Source organism: Haliotis rufescens, unplaced genomic scaffold (assembly GCF_023055435.1).
Source record: "Haliotis rufescens isolate VD_foot unplaced genomic scaffold, xgHalRufe1.0.p SCAF_5, whole genome shotgun sequence".
NCBI classification, from domain to species: domain Eukaryota; kingdom Metazoa; phylum Mollusca; class Gastropoda; order Lepetellida; family Haliotidae; genus Haliotis; species Haliotis rufescens.
The window spans coordinates 54,661,767-54,686,193 of record NW_025964223.1 but is presented as its reverse complement, the minus strand read 5'-3'; the positions used below and the strand labels follow the sequence as shown (position 1 = coordinate 54,686,193).

The 24,427-nt window shown below is 39.2% G+C and overlaps 1 protein-coding gene across 1 annotated transcript; it reads left to right on the top strand.

Moving 5' to 3' along the window:
* The first annotated feature begins 289 nt into the window (after positions 1 to 289).
* On the top strand, positions 290 to 24,403 carry LOC124125921 (transcription factor SUM-1-like). Its single transcript, XM_046489320.2, has 3 exons — positions 290 to 1,589; positions 15,090 to 15,192; positions 23,155 to 24,403. Exons 1-3 carry the CDS (start codon positions 759 to 761, stop codon positions 23,283 to 23,285), a joined length of 1,065 nt encoding a protein of 354 aa, XP_046345276.1. The 5' UTR covers positions 290 to 758; the 3' UTR covers positions 23,286 to 24,403.
* The last annotated feature ends 24 nt before the right edge of the window (positions 24,404 to 24,427 follow it).

Genomic DNA, 24,427 nt, shown 5'->3' with positions numbered 1-24,427 from the left:
TGAGCGAGCGTGTAATCACGACTGAAAAAGTAGATTCATGCACGCCATTACTTTGAATATTGGCTGTGGTATCGCTTCCGAGGCAAATTGGGCCTCTTTGGCACATCTGGTAACAGTTTGAGTGGAGGGAAACCTTCCCTTTGCCCTCCTTCCCTGTCTATCCGGAGGGGGACAGGCGTTTGATGTACCAGCCCGCCTATCAGAAGCATTGGGAAGGAAGAATGGGCCCAGCAAGGCATCTCATTGGCTCACACCCCTTCATTAAAACAGATCGGTGAGGCACGTGAATGATACACCTTTGTTTTAGTTGTGTGTGTTAGTCTGACTTGTTAGCCAGTGGAGAGATGTACGTCTGACTATTGACACAATTGGACACGTTTTGTATCGCAAAATTAGTGGCAGCATTGGTACCAGGATTTGTAGGCGTGGTGAGCTGATCAAAACATGGTCCCAGAGCCCGAGTCTAATTAATGGGTAAACTTTGCCATGTGTGACTTAATTTCAGTCTCAGGTTCCAAAGCATCGAAAACAGTATCTCCACGACACATGTAGATATAGGCGTAGCACTTAGGGACTCGTGGTTTTGGCTGAGAACTGGTAGGCAAGTGTTGACAGACGGCAGAAGGCTCAGTAGCAGACGACAGTTCCTCTCTTGGCGTCTGCAATCAGGAGCAGACGGTACGATTAACAGATTAGCAGACGATAGGGATTAATTCGCGGTGAGATTATCACAGACGGGAGGCGATAGCAACTTCAGCATGATGATGATGACAGACTATCGTAGCTGCCGCTACGACCACAACGCACCCGTTTTCACCGGACCATCGTTCGCGGGAGCAGACATGTCAGACGCGAGGCAAATCATGGACATATCTTACTCCCATCCTGGGGGTAACCCTGATTATTTTGGACCCCCGAATGGGTCTTATCATCGGTCGTATCCTCGTCAGTATCCTGAGGTTTATGGCTATCATTCTAGTAGTGGGATGCCGCCGCATTTCTTCAATTCAGGCGGTGACCAAACGGCCGTTGACTATCGACCTCGACATCATTCGCAAATGAAGGAGAAGGGGTTTGTGTCGTCCAAGGAAGACTCGACTGGAGGCGATGACGAACCAAGATCCTGCTCAAGCATCAAAGACGACAAGAATGATATGTTGGACGACAAGGATAGCCCGAGGTCTTGCTCCCCCATCAAAGATGAATCCGGCAGCATGAGCGACGACCACACCTCCGACGACGACAACGAACACATCCCCCACGTTCTAGCCCCTGGGTACCATGGACCCAACAGAAGGTGTCTGCTTTGGGCCTGCAAAGCGTGCAAGAAGAAGACTGTGACAATTGACCGGCGGAAGGCGGCGACGATGCGGGAACGACGTAGGTTACGGAAAGTGAACGAAGCGTTTGAGACACTTAAAAGACGGACGTGCCCGAATCCGAATCAGAGACTACCAAAAGTTGAAATTTTGAGAAACGCTATAGAATATATTGAAAGTTTAGAGGAACTGCTTCACGGCAGTAGGATACCAAGAGGTGACGACAACTGTAATGATGCCGGCTCTTCAAGCAGTGGTTCTGACTATATGGTGAGTTACCTATACGCATACAAAAACTACATAAGATTATGTCCAAATACCTTACGCAGACATCATGTAATTGTATAGCCGCAATAGGTGATTCGGTGAATGGAGAGTTTTAGGCGGAAATGTTTCGTTTTAGGATTGGTAATAAATTCAAAAAAAGTGAAATAGGACGTGTACCAATATAGTACTATTGTAAATATATTGTTGTAAATAATACTGTTAACTGACAAGTAGAGTTTCTGCAACATTCAATCAAGAGGTTTGTTTGGATCATTGATGACGATACAAGCTGTCTAGATCTTGCACATCCTGGTTAAACTGGAAACCTATTTTTGCTAGAGCTTCTTGTCTACGAAAATATCTTTTCAATAAAAACAACATTTCTTTGGCTGATTGACACATTGGATAGATTAGTTGGATAAATTTCAAATAAACAAAATCAGAAGAAAACAGTCATAATTGGGTGTAGACGCGTAAATTAGATGGTGCTGCCAATGAACCTGAGAAAGGTTTAAAACTTTTAAAAGTCTTTGTTTTTCTCACGTAAAGAAGTCGTTTTAAGAACAACACTAATTCAGAAGTTCCATTTTCTCCTTGAATTAACACGTGGTGTTATTTGCGAGAGTTATTTTCACTGATGAAATGAGAATGCTTGGTAATATATTTTAAATGATAATCGCTACCAGATGTAGAAAGCGAGAGCTTCGTGCTTGGCAAAAATAGTGCAACGTATATTTTCCAGCAAATATACGGCTTTTCCCACAACTATAGATTATTTAAATGCTGACTGAAGATTTGCTCCAGAAACAAAATTGTGACGTTAATTTAGAATTTTATGTTTGATTTAAGATGCATGTATCAGGGGTGGGCGTGGCTTGTTTACTTCTTGGAAGTAATAAATATTAGGGGGCGCTTTGGAAACATTTAAACAGAATAAGATATCGTTTGACAAACTACAGACACCTTTAAAATTAACTATATCTCATTGAGATACAGAATGCCAATTTTATGAACTGGATTTGGCTCTTGGCCGATAAGCCCGGCTTCTGTTTCGGTAATGTTGACAAGGAAAGATTTTTTGTCGGGTGACTAGAGATTCTGCTTTGCTACAAACGCATGCTGACAGCCTGATCGAAAGATTACCTTCTTTTCAGAAACAATCATACTTAACGCTTACGTATATGAAAATATTTACGTTCATTATTTAAAGAATTTAGCTTGCCATATTTTGTCTTAAAACATGTGTCAAATTTGTACTTTTAAGTAGTTTGATCGTGTGTATAAATACGCATAAATGTTACAAAACGATAAGGACAAATTTGTTATTTCTGTACGTTTTATGTATCAAAGATGTACTTTGATAAGTTCGTATGCATGCTTAAAGCCCTTATGATTATGCATAATTCAACGAAGTGGCGTTTCTCAAAGTTACAATCCCTTTAATATGTATTTTACGATGATTCTATATGAATATTGTGTTAAAGCAAAAATCATTAGTGTCATTATAGCTCATCACTTTAAACATCTTTGAAACTGTTTTCGAAATCCGATGCGGAATCGTTTAAGAGCATTATACAGATAATCTTTAATTATCTCCAAATCTTTGAAATAACCACTTAAAAAGTGTCCGCCGTTTTAAGGTGAAGTCTGTTAGTTGAAGCTGCGATAGAAGTAAGAACGGGACACACACATTGAAATTGAGAGAGCTTCTCTGTTTTGCCAGTGGTATAGCCATTTAGAGAGTGATCTCTTATTTGAACTGTCAAAAGTAATTTAGCGAGGTGCTAGTCTTGGAGCGCATGACCCGGGTTTTGCACGTTTTCCTCGTGCGAGATCATGCACGCTTGAGGTAAACAATATGCGCTGGCGACGACAGAGCTATTTGATTGACACATCGCCCAATAGCCTGTCAACTGCCATATTAGAAATATGAAGATGAAGCGGTTTTTAGTGTTTTGAATTTTTGAGAAATTATGCGTGACATTTCATCACAGTAATTTGGGCATTCCCGAAAGTTATGTGTCGAGCCCTATCGGGGCTTTCCCACACACTAAATATCGGCTTAGATCCAGTTGAGCGGAAAATACTTGTCTAACTTTTCAAAGCAATGTGCCATTTCTGGCGGACAAGTAATATATCCCATCTGTTTGTTCTTTGAAAATGATATTTCCTAAACAATAATATTGAAGCAATTAAAGTAACTTTTCTGACATGTTTTTCATTTTGGTTTTCTCATCATGAAAACATGTAGTTTTCACATTGAAAATTTATGCAATTTATTATGTATATCTTTTATATCACAATTCATTCAATTATGTAATATTAATCTTGGATAAGCTAATTTAATGCAGTATATGTTTGAGCAACTTTTCTTTAAAAACCAGTCTAAATTTCTGTGTTGTGTTGATTCTAACTATATGGTCAAAACACCAAACTACGCACTATGATATATAAATATGAATATGACTATTTTACCCCCTCCTGTTAAAAACTTGTTTTTTAATCGTCTTAAGTAAGAAAGAGTTCTAAATCAATGTATAACGATATATGTGAAAATCCACATGTTGTTAGTTGTTAAATCCTGCTGGTAAGACAAGTGGAAAATAATACCACGCATTATCAAAAATTTGGAACTTTTTGTGGAACGTTAAAAACATATCCACTGGGGATAAATCCAAGTCCTGTGATTGTATCTACAGATTTGTGCTGGTTAAAAACCACAGCGTAGGAGCCGATTTCGATTTAGTGGCATGCAACAATTGACCCGGAACAGGCTGATTTATCAACTCTCTTCGGGGAGCGTGATTTATAACCAACGCTATAATTACATTTTAATTTTTTCCGGTTTTAACCTCCATTCCGTCAAACTTATCAGGTGCAGTACGATTCGAAACATTTGAAAACAGCACTAGTTAATCAGTTTTTCAAATGACATTTCAGCTGATTTTCAAAAGACGGAACGTTTCGCGCATACTTCAAAACATATTTTCAAATTGAGCAGAACAAAGCTGGCATAGTAACGCGACTGGAGTTTGAAGTGGATCCAGGTTGGCGTTGAAACATCAAATTTCGTTAAATCATTTACCCTAGGTCCAATAGTCGGAGGGAATTTCGGGGTTGCATCTGGTCAAGCTATGAACCCGGGGGGAGCCTCAATCAAACCCCACATTCTCAACGGGGGTTAAAAGGCGCTCGTTTCTTCTTGGATGGGGACACGGTTGCGCGATTAGTTAACACCGGTCCTCAGAGAGAAAGGCGTTATTTAGTCAAGAGCGTCGCAGTCGAATCACATGTACACCGGGAATGTTTAATAGACCGTATGTAAAATTCAGCCGGTTTGATCGTTAACGTTTGCAACCCTACAGAGGTACACTGCTCGGTAGTGAAATGTCCCTAGGAGGTGTGGGTGGAGGGAGAGATGGGGGTGGAGGGAGGGGGGGTCGAGGATAGGGAGGGTTGATTGCTATTCCGGCGTTTACTTGTATAAAAGGCTTCATATAAAGGGGGATGCTTGTTCACTATTCTTCACACCCCCACCCGTCGTCATTTCTTGATCAGATGGCTTAAACATCATTCGACGTCGTGACCACGTTTGAAACATCGCCTACTTTAATCCAAGTGCTCCTACTTCGTGAAGGTGTCATTACCTCGCCACCTCACCCCTCTGCTAACTAGCTGGTCGTGGGTAGTGTTGGGTTACTGTACAAAATAGCCTCCGTGTCTGCTCCTGCAATAACGATCTTTTACTTTGGGGGTTAATGAAATCCCAAGTGAGGCTACTTTATAGATGAAGGGGTATCGGGTTTTAGTGTAGGGAGTTTCCAGTCAGTGGTGCCAGTGTGTTTGGTCAAATCAAGGAGAAGACGAAGTAAACGCAATGTAAATATATACACATTGTAACCGCAAGTTTAACTCACAAAGTATTGTGTGAAAGAAAGAACTTTGTGTATCTTTTCTTGAACAAAAGCAAATTATTTACTGTTTACATACCTGTATTATTTCAACATTCTAAAGAATCCGCGATTCCTGTTAGTTATCCCATAATGCATTGTAATACGTGTACAGTGTATGCTATATTTTATGTATTTTTCACTATTAACTCATAACACGTGTCTGGAATAAAAAGTGTGTTATCTTAACGCTTGGTTGCAATATATTACTTCTTACTTTTGAGGATGTACGTTATGTACGGAGACAAATTTTAGTATATGTTTTTTATTCGTATAGAACACTTTAATTTTTTTTATAGAATATGAAATGTATATCTGGGCGTGTACTCCTGTTAAATCCGTTTCATCGAAGCATTTGCATTTATTTCGATGTCATACTCATATAGCTACGCATATTGCTTTCAGTTATAAATACTTGTGTATGCTGCATGCAGTTATTAATACATGTATATTCTGCATGCAGTGTATATATGTAATGTTAAAAAAACAGTTGTTAAATTATCGTCATAAAACATAATCAAAAGGAGTCCATGGACTCACTGCATTTTCAGAAACTGAAACTGCAGTAATCTAGACTTGCCAACTATTATAGACTTGCATGGGCTGCATTGGATATATTTGTTTCAGGGTCTGCTTGACAGGCTACATCATATGCTGCTGACGCTGGCGCAGTGTAATGTGTACGGGATGCAATATAAACTGTTACATGTGTGTTTCTAACAGTACATATTTATTACATCATACATGAACTAACAAGATTTTACGAATTGCTTTATCAGATCAGATATGAAAATATCACAATTAAGATTCATATCAACTTAGTATTCCTATTCAAGGCCTGGAAGACCAAGTTTCTTTTGTGTCACATCCAAAACGCATTTCTAATATACAGGTTGCATTTTATGAATATTTGTTTTTTGAGTTCATGAAAATATGTAATTTACACAAGTATATGTTCTGGTTGTAATTATTACTATCGCGATTGTAATGGATTTCGACAAGGACATGTTCTTTCTTTTTACCAGAGATTTCCTATCGCATTTTATCTTAAAATTGTGATCCAACTCGTTCAATAAGTTTCACTTTAAGTAACAATCTGTCATTATTCGCGTCCCCCTTTTCACCTCGAGTGCACTGAGCAATTATTTATATTAAACTTTGATGCTAATTAACAATGTTTTAATGCCCCAGTAGGCGGCGCCGATAACACGGGGTGAGTAAGGAGCTTTGATAACTCCTTACAGCTTTTGAGATGTTTGTATCTCCCTGATACGACGGTAGGAAGCGACGTGTTAGTGAGGTTTGGAGTTTCAGAAGGGGTGCACAAACTGAGGTCGTTTGGTGTAAAGCTGATGCTTCCTGAGATTGAATATAATTGAAAAAACTGTTTATCATTGTTTATGTGTATAGAAATGATAATTGGCAATTTGGATGCCAGAGCTGGAAGCCTGACTGTCGTGATGTAGATATCAGTAATTTGATGCCATAGTTACATCCGGGTTATCTGCATTTCGTTCTCTAATACTTAATAAAACACTCAAAAGCAAGGACGGATCTTACAAATATTTAACTGGAGATAATGAGAAATATAAAATAGGTCATTTTTGAAAGCCCTGTACGTTTTGCATGACCTAGCCTATCCCGAGTGGAACGTGTGACCCGGAGGGCGTTCATTATTTATCTATAGCTACCATGAGTAAGTTAAGATATGTTAGGTTGAACAAACATTTAGTTATTTTTTTGGAAACGAATGGGTACTAAATATTGTAAGATAAGGTACACTTAGATGACAAAACACTTCAAACACTTTCATAGAAATCGCTCAATAAAAACATAAAGGGAAAAGAGGTATCCCTGGCAGCTCGTGAATTGATAAATAATAAATAATGTTATTTTCTATGTATACTGTTAATGTTCTAACACTGAACCTCCTAGCTCTGGAATATCTTCAAATATAGTCAGCAAATTATTCCGCTTCTTCAAAAAAGCTACGACAAACATTTATTAAAAAAGGGACAAAACCATTTTCATAATCATAAGAAATCTCTGCTAAAAGTAGAACCCATTCTACGATTCCACCTGTACTGCCGGACAGTATACATTTGACATTCGATTTGACAAAAACATCACAAACGTTATCTGAACGTTACAAGGTTGTAAACTGTCGCTGAAACACTGCAAACTTAATTTCTCAAACACAACGATGTTATCCATCTCAAATACACCTTCCCCAGGCAAGTGCGGCCACTAGCCTACACATGCGTATAAAAGTCTAGTTTAAATTTGATATATGCCAGTGGACACGTTTGCCAAGGGAAGATGCGTCAAATGCAACCATCGAAAAACCATTTCTTGTTTGTTTCATTTTAGCCACCATCAAACATGGGTGTATACCTTCTTTGCCTGGCAGTTTATCTCATAAGCATGCTTTGTGAATCTGTATAGGAAATAGTCATGATGTGTTCGCGAAAAGATGAGTGAGTATGGTTTTACGCCGCTTTTAGCAATATTCCAGCAATATCACGGCGTATCTGGGGCGTAAATGGGCTTCACAGATTGTACCCATGTCGGGATAAATCCGGGTCTTCGGCGTGACGAGCGAACGCTGTAACCACTCGGCTACCCAACCGCCCCGGAAAAGATGAACGTATAGTGATGTCATAAAAGTGTTGCCTTTTATATGCATGTTGGAAAAAACATAAACACCTACACAGACCCTACCCATCCCAAACCCCGTTTGAACCCATTGCTACCCATTTTGGAACCATTTCCCAACCTACATTAACCTCAAGTGAGCCTAAACTATTTTTTTTTCTTTGGGTATCCATCACAACATCACATCACAAAGTATGTGATGTGTGCACCCTATTCCGTCTCTCTATGCCATAACATATACAGATTAATTTTACGCTGCTTTGAAAATGACATGTTATGCTTCACAACCGCTTGATATAGAAGATCATCCTATTACCCTTAAAACATCAAATGATATAATTCTTTTTAAAACCCTTGGTGTCCACTTGTCTTCGATGTATATTTTAACTTTTTTTTGTCTTTCACAACTTATCAACAAGTCATGCTGATGCAATATTTGATAACATATTCATAATTTCTGTCTGACGATGGAAATATCATGTATCTTAGATGTGGCTTGTTGATAACTGGCGGCGTGATTCGGAAACTTTAACAAGAGAACATGCTGTTTTTTAAATCGGGCTTCAATATTTAGTATGAAATTTGTCAGAACGTTCATGGAGTTTAATGTACATGTTTACTTTTACTATTATTAGTCCCTGGAATATGTGTACATTTAGATGTGAATATGTATGTATAATAAAGTGGTGCGCGTTTGGTGGGTGTGTCACATGTAGATGATGATGATGATGATGATGATGATGATGATGATGATCTTATAACAAAACCATTTCGGAAGAACCCGATATGATTGAAAAAATGTTAGACTTCAGAACCGCATGGTAAATTTTGTCCAATAATTTTGACTTACATGTAGTGAAAACATCTTTAAATCTTTTAATCAAAATCTTATCTTTGAGATCGGTTAAAACGGGACTTGTTTATCAAAACAATATTGATCTTAGACTTTTAAAAACCAAACCTTTTTATTTGGCCCCGTGACACTGAGTTATCGGCTTAATTTTCACATCACAATTGCAGCGACAGGAGTCTGTTAAACGTTCTAAGCACAATGAGAATTACAGGAATTTTTTCGTGTAATTATTTTTGCTTTCTCCAAGATGAAAAAAACCGCAAAGATGATAAAGTCAAAACAAATAGCAGAATAAAGTAAAACATCCTAAGCATGATTGATAAACAACTTGTGAAAGATCGCAGCTGTTGACCCTCATTACAAACTTGATGTGGATAATGAGTTATGTACAACGCGGCGTGAGCACCCATTCTCGCATTGCATTCACTAGGATTGCTTTGTTTATGTCTATATTTAAAACATGGCTATTCCATATTTTTAAAATTAATTTGCTGATTTATAGATTATTCTTCTATAAATTAGTTTGTTTACAGTCTGTTTTTTGTGTTATGGCCACATGCCGTTTAAAACACCAGCGTTGATTTTAACTACCGTTAGGCATATATTTCTCGAGCAGTACGTGTTGACAGGGGTTCTGATGTCAGGGTCAGGGTGACTCCCAACACGGTTATCACGATTCAATTCAATTTAATTCAATTCTTTATTGTATGAAAGGCCACAGGCCCATATACAATGGAGTTACATAACATATTTTATAAAATACAAAGTCAAGGTAACAATTCACTTCGTAACAAAAAAGCATTATGTATGTTGTGTTATAAGATCCTTGCAAGACAGTAATGAAGACAATCTTATAGCATTAAAATGAGATAAAGACCACTGCGGTAAGTACTTGTTTCTTAGATTTTCGTATATAGGGCAAATAAACATAAAATGGTATTCATCTTCGACAACAATGTCACAAAATGATCATAATCGTATCGATTTCTCAACAGATGAAAAAGGCAATGTTAGTATCAATGCAAACAGTTACAGTTAAAATCGTAATGGACCTGCATTTAGAGGAAGGAGAAAGTTATCCTTGAAACATATCCACAGCTAACCAGGTACAAATGCAGCAATAACTCAACATCAAGAATAAAAAAGGTATATTCAACAAAACAATATATGAAAAAAAGGTGTGACGAAGGGTTGATGACGTCATTAACACCCACTAAGTCGAATAAACAGATACCGCGTCGCAAAAACATTGAGATAGTGTATGACTTTCAGTGCACACTCGTGATGGTTATGTGGTTGTTTATGAGCAATCATTATGTACCTGGTGCTAATGACACTCACAGTTTAATTTCTACTTTTTATATTTCTTTTTACGATGCAGAAAGATACAAACTGCAAAAACATCACCGAGACTAACATTTTGTCCCTGAAATCCTGAAAATGACTTGTGGATAAGATTAAATATAAATATTTCTAAATAGGATCCCACGGGTATAAGAAACCCTCAACTCTCGTTATTTCTATAGTTGAAAATGAATAAGAATGGAAGGGTGTGTGTGTGGAGGGGAGGGGGGGAGGGGGGGGTATTTTATTACATAAAAATATATTCTCTGGGGCATGTAATACAGACCAACCATGCGCCCGCCCAGGTATGGTGAGTGAGTAAGGTTTTACGCCGCTGTTAGCAATATTCCAGCAATATCACGGCGGGGGACACCAGAAAATGGGCTTCACATATTGTATCAATGTCGGGAATCGAACCCGGGTCTTTAGCGTGACGAGCGAACGTTTAAACCACTCGGCTACCCAACAGCCCCCGGCCCACGTATGACTCGGTGAGCATAGACATGGGTATCCGTTTAAGATGTTTTATGTAATCATTAGCCCTAACTGTCGGTCTTTGCTAAAATTACGCAAGTATTTTAAGTTAGTCATTTTGTTAGTCATTTTGTCAATAAATTAACATATTTTTATGTCAAATATAAAACATTAACAGACTTACAATAATAACCATATGATCGGAATATTTACTTTAACAAGCAGCATAGCGTTTGAGAGACGTGTCACTTTTGACATGAATAGTCGGTATTTGTTTCACAAGATTTTTTCTCGCGTTTTTAATGCAGTGTTTTGTCAGTCGTTTGATGGCACGCATTTCCAGGGATCGTATTCGGGCAGCCCGGGGCGACACGAGACTTAGGTAGCAGGAAACAAGACCACATTACTACTTTTCCTTGATTACCTACCCTATCTATCGACTTTTGCGAAAATGACGTGACTACAAACGTTTCAATACCCACATTGAATGTACCCACAGAGAATCAAGAATATGTGGTCCACCAAATATCAATATCAGTCATATCGGAGTTTCCATATTTTATCAGTTCTTGTGATATGAGACATACGACAATATCGAGAACTTGCAATCGCTAAGAAACTATAAAACATATAAAGTTATCATATTTCATCCTTTGCATCTTCACTTTGAGGGGAACCCAAAGAACAACAAGTCAATGTGGTGTGGCCTTGGGGCAATGTTAATGGGTTGATCTAGTTGGCCTCATCACTGGGTCCTCTGCTGTGGAGTTCAAATGGCCTGTAAATAGTCGAGTCGGAGTCAGAAAATCCAGGGATTGATATTATGAGCAACGATTTATGCGGTCGGGGCACGATGACATGCCATCACCGTCCACGTATCACCGAGCTTGACTACAAATACATTTGATTGCGTCATACGACCAGTATAGGTTGCTGGGGATCACGTCTATGTCTATCTAAGAATTCCACAGGGCAGACTGTGGGTAATATATATGTGTTGCTTTCTTTGCAGTTAAGAATAGTAAGTTAGCTAAGCGCGAAATGTTACAAAAACAAAAGATATATTTGTCATTTGTATATATTCCGACCGTAATGACTTATACACTGTCTTGGAAGAATGTATTTAAGAGAATACGTGTAGAGTTTCAGCAGTTACCATCATATTTAGCTTGGCTCACCAGTCAATGTGGTGTGGCCTTGGGGCAATGTTAATGGGTTGATCTAGTTGGCCTCATCACTGGGTCCTCTGCTGTGGAGTTCAAATGGCCTGTAAATAGTCGAGTCGGAGTCAGAAAATCCAGGGATTGATATTATGAGCAACGATTTATGCGGTCGGGGCACGATGACATGCCATCACCGTCCACGTATCACCGAGCTTGACTACAAATACATTTGATTGCGTCATACGACCAGTATAGGTTGCTGGGGATCACGTCTATGTCTATCTAAGAATTCCACAGGGCAGACTGTGGGTAATATATATGTGTTGCTTTCTTTGCAGTTAAGAATAGTAAGTTAGCTAAGCGCGAAATGTTACAAAAACAAAAGATATATTTGTCATTTGTATATATTCCGACCGTAATGACTTATACACTGTCTTGGAAGAATGTATTTAAGAGAATACGTGTAGAGTTTCAGCAGTTACCATCATATTTAGCTTGGCTCACCAGTCGAAATAAACCTGAGCTTTCCAATCTCATGTATTTATGTCGAGTTCGGTCTAACATGTACATGTCGAGTTCACATCTAACGTGTGCATGTCGACTAACATCAGTTAGGTAGTGCCTACTGGCCACCAGGCCACGCTCTTCTGCCTTTATGCTACACAGTTCCTGAAATGAGACTAAACGCTTTGGGCATATTTAATAAAAGCTCTTTATTTACAATTACCAAAAAAACATTGAGGCAATTCAGGTCATGTATAATGATTTCTACCAAAACATGATGTACTTTTACCAGGAACAATAACAATTATTAATATAAAAAAAAAAAATAAAAAAAATAATTCAGGTCATAGGAGGGTAAAAAGCGACAAAACACTTATAAATCACAATAAATCCCAGGTCAGTCGATTGTACGATTCCGACTATAACATGAGCATGTGTTTATGTGTCACGGAGTTAATAGCGAAGTTAGCAAGAATCAAGAATCAAGCATTTTTATTGTACAGAACACCCTCGTAGGGTAGGGTACAAACTATCTACATATGGACATGTATATAATTATAGACATGAGAGGTAGATATACATGATGTACATTATACATAGAGGTATTTCATGTTATTTCATTTACATCATATAAACATTTATGTATATCATGAGGTGGCTTGCAGCGTACACTTAGTGTTGATACTGCATTGATGGACTAGAATAGAATTTCTCATGGCCTCAGCTTAATATGTAGAATGCAGTCCTGGTAACAAGGCTTGACCATTCTTTTGGTGGGTTCATAAATTGTTTTAGGAGGTTGGTTTTATCAGTCTGGGAAGGGTCGCCTATTTCTATCAGTGAGATGAGATTTTTCCTGAGGTCTGTATACAGTGGGCATGAGAGCAGGAAGTGTTCCTCATCCTCCACGGAATGGCAGTCACAGTGCGTGATGGTAGATTGTCTTGGCCCCGTCGGAAATTGCACCAAGAACAAGCACAAGAACAAAACATGCTGCGTTTAGCAATGGGGAACCGGTGTTAAGTTCGGACACAGGCCAACTGAATCGTCTTGTCCACAGCGGTGTTCTGCTGACCGGGGTAACATGGAATCTTATTAACCACATTCAGTGGTCAGATTACCACGTACTGGTCAGTGGTGGGAGATGGAGTATTGGCCGAGAGGTCATCTATTACAGTCAGGGTCTTTTAAGATATGCTGGCCTTTGATCTGTTGGTCTTGGATTGAAGGGTGTTAAAATTGCTTTGCGTTTCACAGTTGACTTGAATTTCGTAAATTGTCCAGCGCACCATCTGGTTACGATGTGGCGCAAAACGCAGAAAATAACACTGAAATTCCATAGAACACTGAATCCCTCGAACAATGTGAATCGCATAGAACACTGAATCCCTCGAATGTGAATCTCATAGAACACTTAATCCGTCGAACAATGTGAATCTAATAGAACACTGAATCCCTCGAACAATGTGAATCTCAAAGAGCACTTAATGCCTCGAAGAATTTGAATCTCATTGAAAACAGGATCCCTGCGGTAGTCTAAATCTGAAAGGATACCGAGTTCTTGAAAAACACTGACAGTGCCCTATATGCTTTTAGCAGAGATTGCTCTTGAATATGGAAAGGGTTTTCTAGCTTTTATTATGATAAATAATTGCGTAGTAAATATATTTCGATATTGAAATACAAAATGGCTAACACACAATTAATCAAAACTTTAGAGAAAACAACTCGCCATGCTAGATGTGACCTAGTCACGGAGGAGCGTGGGCGGTGGGGTAGCTTAGTTGTAAACCGTTCGCACGTTACCGCGAAGGCCTGGGTTCGATCGTCCACAAACTGTGGGCACAAGTCTCAAGCACATTGATAGTGTCCCCTGCCTTGATATTGCTGGAATGTTGCTAAAAGCGGCGTAAAACTATACTCTCTCACATGGTCGTGGCAGTGGCTGATCCTTTTCTTAAACGAATCTCAAAGAAAATGATGATGATGATGATGATGATGATGATGATGATGATGATCGCCAGATGCAGTTTGTGACTCGGGGACTGACGATACCATTGTCAATGGTTAGCATGCACCATAACGATAGCTACATTGCATTATATTTTGTCGTTCTTACCGAAGTATCCTGTCTAAACTTCAGGGTTAAAGAAAGCACACACTCATATGTGATGATGGCTAAATATGAAACAAAGATATGGTTATTCGGTGGTGACACATTAACAGTGCAGCAAAGGCGATATTACATGTATCATATCAAGGAATATCCCACAACAGGTGACGTGCACATGATGTCTCAACGAACCTCAGGATCGCAATTTCAAATCCAATTTTCATCTGTATACTTCATTACTGTTTAGTTTAGTTTCTGTAGAATATTTTAGTCACCGTCATATAGCTGGAATATTGCTGAGTGCGGCGTTAAACACACAAACCCAACGCTGATGTGCATTAGGGTTTTGTTAATATTCCCCCAAATTTTCACAAATATGTTTTTTCAGTATGCCCATCTCTCCTAATAACATGTCCTTGAAAATAAATATTTCATTCCTTTTTTCAGACTGTTCACAGTCCGCAGTACTACGACAAACTACACCACATGCCCAACAACGGCGGTGGCGGCGGCGGTGGGGACATTGGCGGCAACTATAACCATGGCAACAGTAGGTGACCGTTCTATAGTTTTCATCAGGCATGATGTCAATTTGTATGATTTGTTTGTTTGTTTGTTTGTTGTTTAAAGGGCAGGTTGGGTAGCCTTGTGGTTAAAGCGTTCGTTCGTCACGTCGAAGACCCGGGTTCGATTCCCGACATGGGTACAATGTGTGAAGCCCATTTCTGGCTTCCCCCGCCGTGATATTGCTGGAATATTGCTAAAAGCGGCGTAAAACCACACTCGCTGACACTGTTGTTTAATGCCGCACTCAGCAATATTTCAGCTATATGACGGCGGTCTGTAAACAATCGAATCTGAATCAGATAAACCAGTGATTGATATCATGAGCATCGATCCACGCAATTGGGATATAATGACAGGCATCAACCTGTCGCATTTTACGGCAAGCATGGGTTGTTTGCATAAGACCTATTCTACCCCGGATCTTCACGGGTCTTTCAATATGTATGAATAGATCTTTTAAGCATTACACGACATATTATACCAAGGGTTTAATTGTATAGTGGTGAAGACTTACTTCAGAAACAAGTCATGTGCTACAACTGAAGAACTACATTTGACGTGACATATATTCACACGACCTTAATGTCTAGACACAAAAACATTTTCGTTCATAACACAGAAAACATTAATTTATCAATCGACTTGGGACATCAGTAAAACTGTTAATATGTTCACGTGGGTCCCGTGCTGAGCAAGGCTTGGTGCGCAATGTCTTTAACCCACTGTACGGCTAACGGACAATGCGCCCAGACAACGGGTTGAATTACAACGGCTACAACAGACACCGGGGTTTATTGTTTCCCCGTATGACGACACGTGCGTGGGAAGCCTATTAAGCTGTTTAATACAATCCAGGATGGTATGTAGATTATCATGAATCACTTTGATGGCACAATCTACAAAACACCAAGTCCTGTGGGGCCTTGAGTTGTATTTTTCCACTTGGCTAACATGCAATTATTTTGCGTTGGTCGTTCTGAATCTGGTACGGTCCTCACACACGAGAGAATTCATGCGTCGCGTCGCCTAACTGGAACCGAGGCGGAACTATGTACACTGAGTATATTACTAAGGGCCCGGGGTGCCGGAGACGGGTGGGGTGCTGGTGGAGTTGATTGTGTAGATAATGTTGGGGGGTCCGCTCTGGAAATATCATAACATGACAATATGCCATAGATACCGCTGTTAAATTAGTCCCATTGGGTGAGGGTTTGGGATGCAGTTAAGTACAGGGGGAATTCCTTTTCCCGGAGTAGCTTGGACGCGTGTTGAAAATTTACAAATCGTTATATCCATCTTGTATTGCGGGTTTCCATTCTGTGAGCCTTGAAGCAGATACTAAATTGTGGTCGCAAAAAAGGCCCTGTGTTTCACACTTCCGGTCCTTTTATGACGAATTATTTTGGTTCGCTATTTTTGGTTCGCGCATACACGTTTTCCATGAATCTTGTCACGACGTGAGTTCTCATGATACACTGAAAATGAGACATACGTTCGTACTGTTCCAGCAAATACGACAGACTGTTGGTCTGGACTATTAACATTAAGGGCTAGATATATGTATTTGTTTGAGTCACCCATTGGGTATGAACAGAATATTAGCCACCTACCAGACCCATGTCATATATAAACATTCATGTTGGGGTTCCTGGTCATGTTGGGTCCAGAGTACCTCATGCAAACAGTCGACTAAGTGGGGATTTGGTGGTCAGGCTCTGTGACTTGGTGATTGTGTGTCATCGTACAGCCACGGCTCGGAATGTTGATCTGGCTATCGATGACTAGCTTTCCAGGATCAGACATAACAATACCGCCATGATAAATGCGGAATATTAGAGATCGTGAGTTTGTGTTGTCTAGTATTTCGACTGCCTGTAGACCCGCGACGAACTGGGCAGAGAATTGGTCTCCAACAACCCATGCTTGTCGTAAGAGGCGACTAAAAGGATCGGGTGATCAGGCTCGCTGACTTGGTTGATGCATGTCATCGTATCCCAATGGTGTAGATCAATGCTCGTGATTGCCTGGTCTAGACTCGATTATTCACAGATCGACGTCATATAGCTGGGATAAACAACAACGAAACAAGCAAACAAACAAGTGCCTGTAAATAATCGAATCTGTGACAGAAAAAACAGTGGTTGATATTATGTACACGCTGTCCACATTTCACCGAGCCTGACCACCCGATCCAGTCTTTATCGCCTCCTACCACGAGCATAGATTGATGGGGGACCAATTCTAACCGGAATCTAACCAAAGAACATTACTGACTGCGGCGTTTGACCAATGTCTAGGAGAAAGAATCAAATGTATGCTAGAGGGTGGTCTTTGTTAACAAGAAGTTTTAACAGACGCAAAATGATACTCAAACGCATCTAAATCACTTTTACACATCCTCCCTCGCTCGCTATCCCATTTTGCAACCCGATTCCCTGTCTCAAGCCATCTCACGTTACATCATACAGCCACCATTATATCCCAGTTGTCTTCCGAACAGACAAGGCATGACGAAATAACATTATATGTGCCAAATGAATTAACCAGCCTTGGGCTGGAAGGTGGATCGAAACACAACATGAAAGTCACGCTTTTCTCGTGCGTGTCATGTGCGTGTTGTCCATGCGCTGTGTCAACAAATACAATAACCTCCGTTTTAGCCATTGGTTTGAATTAGCACGTGACAGGTCACTTTGTCACCGGAAGGGCACGAAGCAATTTCAGCATAACGGCTTACATCCGTGTTAAAAGTTTAGATTGCTTTTTAGAGGGTAAATGCTTTAAAACAATCTTGAATCCTTTAATTGAAAAAGATGTGCTATGTCGCTTTTAATCACAGTGTTGTTTAGATTTATTTTTTTTATATAATTGTCACTTACCGATTGACATGCAGGTGTAACCCTTATAATTCAAGTGTTAGCAAAAAAATGTCAAATGATAATAAACAAATTGAAAAGACTTTCAACTTTAGCCGATTTCTAATGAAGAACATTTTATTGTTTTTGTGCCTTGAGTTTCCTAGTACAACCTTTTGACCTTTCACAACGCGCACGTGAAACGCGTGTCAAATTTTCTGAGAAAATATATATCAGCAACATCCCATCTCGAATATTGACTGTCACTATTTATTGATTTTGAGTACAAATACCAATACAAATAGAGGCATCGCAATGTTCACAGCGCCCCGAGTTATCACAACATCGCATCTCCATTCTGCACCCGACTCCCCTGGTTTATTAGCCAGTAAGAGCTCCTCGCACCGACGTCCTATCCCCCGCTACAAAAACCACACCGCTTCTTACGATAGATTGTTTATTTTACTCCAAACGTTGCCATGGATAATTTCACGTAAAAATAACGTAACGTCCCTTTAATGTGAAGAAAAATAAAGTACACAAACATCTATGTTATGGCGTGATGGCTTAAAGCTCGCATGTGTACAAACAGCACGGCTTATTTCAAGTTATCGACGTGGTGATGATAAACAAACTGTATTAAAGTAGAAATAGATTCCCAACTCCACGTGAAGAGAGAACGAGGCTAGTGGCTCGTTCAGACACAACACTGCACGTGTTGCACGAGTTTCTCGAACTGAAGGCGCTATGTTGCGATCGCTTGTTTGATTGTTGCTACACTTAAAATAAACCTGTCATCAATGTTGTAAGTTTCAAAACTACGAACTCATGAATGAACACTTGGTTTGTTTAAAAACTGTGATTCAGAAACAGAATTCTTTCGTCGAGGACGTTGTCGTAAAAGTAGAAATATTTGAAAGCGGACCTCGTTTACGACATTTAACTAATTTCAGAAAAGGTACTACATAAAACATTAAACTTTCTCTTCTTCGGATGGTAATTTGTGCACCTTATCTTAAAACATACCTAAAGTGTTTGCTTTTTACTTTTACCATAATATGTGTAAAAGTAGATTATTTTAATACCTGCAACGAAAAGCAACTTTTAGAAACACATTTTATTAGAACCGCATGTATATAATACGCTGTACTTTTTACTTTAGGTGTTTAAATTGCCATTAAGGACACATTAAAACGAAGTCATAGAACAATGAAAAACAGCATTTGAAATGTGCATATAAATTCTATAATCCACACATCTGCTTAAATGTATGATAAAAAGTCTTCATAATTGCAATAAAACCTCCCATCGGTTACACGCAACCTGTTTTTACTAGTTTATTGTCAATTAAAAGCTAACAATGTATCGTAGAAATTATTGTAGGCCTGGTCTACCGTTATACACACTATGAACTAAAACATGCGCCTATAAATAAGCTGAATACAGAGTAAATCCCCGCTATCTTAAGTTTGAGATACGCAGCAGACCAACTACATAATTATCGTTTATAGTTAGCTCGTAAATCTCTTTATCTTGATACTGCTAGGAAAACTTCAAACACCCCCACTTCATACTTTACTAGTATAGGGCGAACGGGGGAGGCACCGGTTGGGCTACATGTGTACCTGTGAGGAGTTTTCGTCCGACATGATTAGGGAGGGCTATTTGGCTGTGATTTCAAGACTGCGGCTTCTGGATTTTGTGAGACTTGTTTAAGTGTATGTGTGTGGGAGGGTGGGGTGAAAATGTTGGGAGAGTGTTGGAGTACGTACAAGTAGTGAGAGCTTATTTTATAGAAGTTTAGTTTTGAGTCGGTACAGTAATTTGGTCAGATTACTATGCACAAATAAGTTTTGTATTTTTGTTCTGTTTTGGGTAGCCAACCCAGACCAGGCCTACCCATTCGGCTACCATACTGCTGACACAATGTGTCCTTGTTATCAACCTGAACTGGAACTCGCTTTTACTCGATAGATCTGTTAAAACGTAATTGAGGTAGAATAACTTCATGGTCTAATATTGTCACCCGGTTGTCTCAAACTTTGAACAGTCGAACAAGTGTCTTCGGAATCCGAGGTCCGTACATTCAACTTTGTGGAGGAGACGAACTATCGTTTGGAGCCACGATTCAATGTTTTCAGAGCATACAGCTTGTCCTGTGAACGATTTCGTTGCTTGATTAACACCTCGCGACAAATAATGTCTTTCAAACATTTCCGGGAACAGATTATTTGGTTATTTTTTAACAAATTCATTTAATAGCCATAATGAATAGTATGGCTGTCAAAAAGGATCGAAAGGCCATTTGTATGACGCTATACATGTGTATGATGGGGAGTGTGTATTATATGGGATAAGTTAACGTATATCTTGATGAGATAGCTATAGCCTTATAAATACATCATTAATGATGTGCAGTTTCCGGAACTAACGAAGTGCCCAGTGACAAATACAAACATCACTTCCCAGTCTTCCGGTGACTACAGCTCCCACATGGGATGGAGGACAAGGCAGGGTAGAAGCGCACAGGCTGGACTGTGACGGTATGAAGTATCTTGAGTGGGCGGGGTTCCCATGACGACACGCCATTCCCTGCATCTAAGGAGGAGGGACTCCGATGACAGAATCGTGCAGGGTGCCCCACTCACACTTAGTCAGCAGACAGGGTTGTTACGGAAGAAGCGTTCTGACCAAGGATGGATGGTGGCACTTCATCTCAGACGTGTGTTCAGATTTCTGGCTGTCTGACTGTTGGAGCACTTTGTAATAAAGGTTAATATTTCCAAAAGTGATGCCGATTTGTTTTATTTTCATCTTCCAAAAAATATCACATTCATATACAGTAAACTACGGTTATAACGAACTCATAGGGACCACCCATTTTAGTTCGTAATAACCGTAGTTCGTTATAAGCATATATACAACATATACACAACAAATGGCCGGGACTAAAAATGTAATTCGTTATATCGGTCAGTTCGTTATATGCGTGTTCGTTATAAACGTAGTTTACTGTACCTATAAGTATAAACTGCCATGCAAATACAAGTATACACATGAAATTGTATTTTACCAAACCATTACAAACGTTATCAAACCGTACTAGGCTGAAAACAGTCGGCGAAACATCAAACGTAAGGTTCAAAACACAACTGTGATACCCTACCAAATATACATCACCATCGAATAACCATTTCTTGTTTGTTTCATTTTTAGCATAAAAACGGGTGTATGCATTCTTTCGCTTGGCAGTTTAAAACGGGTTCTCTTGAAAATCCTTTAATTCAACAAAACATCATATATCCACGATTTGCTATCAACAGCATTATTGTTTAACTTGCTTTTTTGTATTATAATTAATAAAAGTTATAATTAAAATTCAAATCATATTCTTCCTAATACACTTACATATAAATGTACATGCCAATATCGTTCCAGTGTGGACGTTTAAATAAGGTGTTTATCCGACCAATGTTGCGGAGACGGACCTTTACTTTGATATATATCATCACTGAGCAGTAGATATTCATATTTTGCTTCATCTGGAAAAGCGTTCCTGGTACCCCCTCATCGGTAGATGTTAGTATACATGTATGTTAAGAATCATTTCCGTGTATGCAATAATCTTTGTGGTGTGGTGACATCATTAATTATGTCTGCGGTGGGTAACGTGTTGACATTTATGCCACATAAACACATACATATCTTTGTTGCTAGTATATTGTGATAACATTTTGGGAAAACATTTTGAATATAATATAATATTTATATGATTTTTCAAATGCATTGTATAGGGTATTGGAGGATATGTATGTGTGTATGTGTGTATGTATGTATGTATGTATGTATGTATGTATGTATGTATGTATGTATGTATGTATACTCAGCAGTTGATTGCAATTCTGATATATTTCGTGTATCGTGAAATCACGAATATACATAAAAATACTGAGTTGAGAATTGCACTTAATAAGGAATGCGTTCAGTACTATTTTCCGGAATCACTTGCCTGTATCTCCGTGTAGTTAACCGATGAGAAATACATCTTCTCAGCCCATGACCTGCTTCAGAGGCTAATTATAGCAAATTACCATTGCATGCACCAACACAAGATGTATCGTGAGTACACTGCGATAATAACTGACGTGACAACCATAGTCAATAGCAGTAAATAACGTAGCTTCATTCAAGCTGTACCTTAAGCCAAATGGAGGACTGTGCAGTTTTCACTCATACATACAACGACTGCTCTGTGGTGTAAACATATATGAATCTCATTATAACCGGCAGTGTGAAATTACCGTGTCTTGAAAATCACTTTACTTTGACTGAATGGTTGTATTTACAAATAGAATACCGCGTGCTCCCCTCGTGAGTAAACAAACCCTAACTCCTTGCAGAATACGCGGAGACTTTTCTTATATGTACGTCCTCTGGGAAGAAATGAAATGTTCAAACGTTTGTTTGGTAAACACGTTGTCTTTCTGCCTTCTTTCCCTTATCCTGAGACGAATATTGGTAAATGGGGGTTAATATCCTGTGGATGTCTTTAACATGGTGTCTGAGTTATTGTTTGAGTTAAAGTTGACACACAAAAAAACCAGTTAATCCATTGTCCCGAATTATTGTTACTCTTTTCAAAACGTTTTTGTGACCATTCCTCTTCTCGGTTGACTGGTTGAGTGCCCATGTTTCATATTGATGTTTGCTGTTGTTGTTTTGCGATACCATTCTTATTCAACATCTATTTCAAGTTCATATCAAATATCTGACCTGTGAAGATCCGGGGAAGGATAGGTCTTCAGTGCCGTTTGAGGCGTCTATGCTTGTCGTAAGATGCGACTAACGGGAACGTGTGATCAGGCTCCCTGCCCTGGTTGATGCATGTCATCGTATCCCAATTGCGTGGATCAATGCTCATGATGTCATGATATTATTTACAGACCGCCGTCATATAGCTGGAATATTGCTGAGTGCTGCTTTAAACAACAAATAAACAAACAAAATTTAAAATTCTATATCGTAATATCTGTTTGATTAAAACTTTGCGTTTGATAATTTCATACTGACCCAGGTGTGTTTTTTTTCAGACTACGATCAAGTCCAGTCCGGTGGGGGCGTGTCCAGCCTTGACTGTTTGTCCCTCATTGTGGAAAGCATCTCACCCAATAAACAAGCCTCCGTCATCTCCAACATGGCCGCCTCAGACAGGCCGTTATGAAACGTCAAATAACGTGTAGATCGTCACGTCACGTAACTATACATGGCTTCTGACGTAACCAATGTCGGAATAACGCACTAAGCTCAACGTCATGATGGTATTCCTACAACTGCATGGGTGCTAATCACTGAACAATAAAGCGGCGTCATCAACGTCGGTCGACGTCATTAAGAAACAAAACCCTCTGTCGACGTCAATGAGTGTCAGTAGGTACACGGCAAGGAAGCTTCTTACCAGAGAATGAAGCGACGTCATCAACATCAGTGGACGTCATTGAGTAACAGTAACGTAGTCGACGACATTTGATAAAAATGAGGCGTTATTAACGTTGGTAGACGTCATGGAGAGTTCGTAGCGTTATACGTCACATTCTTCTGGACGATGAACTAACAACAGATTGAGTGTTATTTCACTGCTATCATAGTCATTACGTGAGGGGCCTATTTCATATAACGTCGTGTGACGTAAACGAAGACGTGGCGTGATTCGTGAGGATGCTATTCATGACGTGGTGACGTCTTTGACAGATGTGTGACAATGAACAATGTCAGATAGGTGTGTCTGAACTGCCACAGCGACACGTATTGTACATAGAGCCAATATTGGTGGCACCATAGTGCCAGGAACCAATATTAACCGCACCTGGATTCAAGGTGCCTATGCAATATATTTGTTGATATGCTTTTTATCAGGAGTTAAAATTATCGTAGCATTTGGTATCATTTTTATCAGTTACAAATTTATAAATGTCAAGTTTGTCATGCTTATGATTTTTAAAAAAAAGGTTTTATTTATTTGTTTATATTGTTAATCGATTCAATCGATTTTAGACCTTAGATTTATAATTTAATGTCACTCGCACAACACGTTATGCAAAGCATTTTTAGTTAGAAAGAAAGAAATATGACGATATTGATAAACACGCTGGTCTATTCGGCGAAATAGTTTTGATTGCGCATGCGTACACTGTCACTTCCTGTCGAACAACTGAATATGTATATAAGGATGACGAGGTAGCACTAGATCTCGCGAAATTTGCCACGAATGTTACAACCTCGCACAATTTGAATCATGTGTAATATTTTTAAGTCAAATGTAATAAACGATGTGAACGAAAATGAGTCTTGTGTTTGATATTTCAG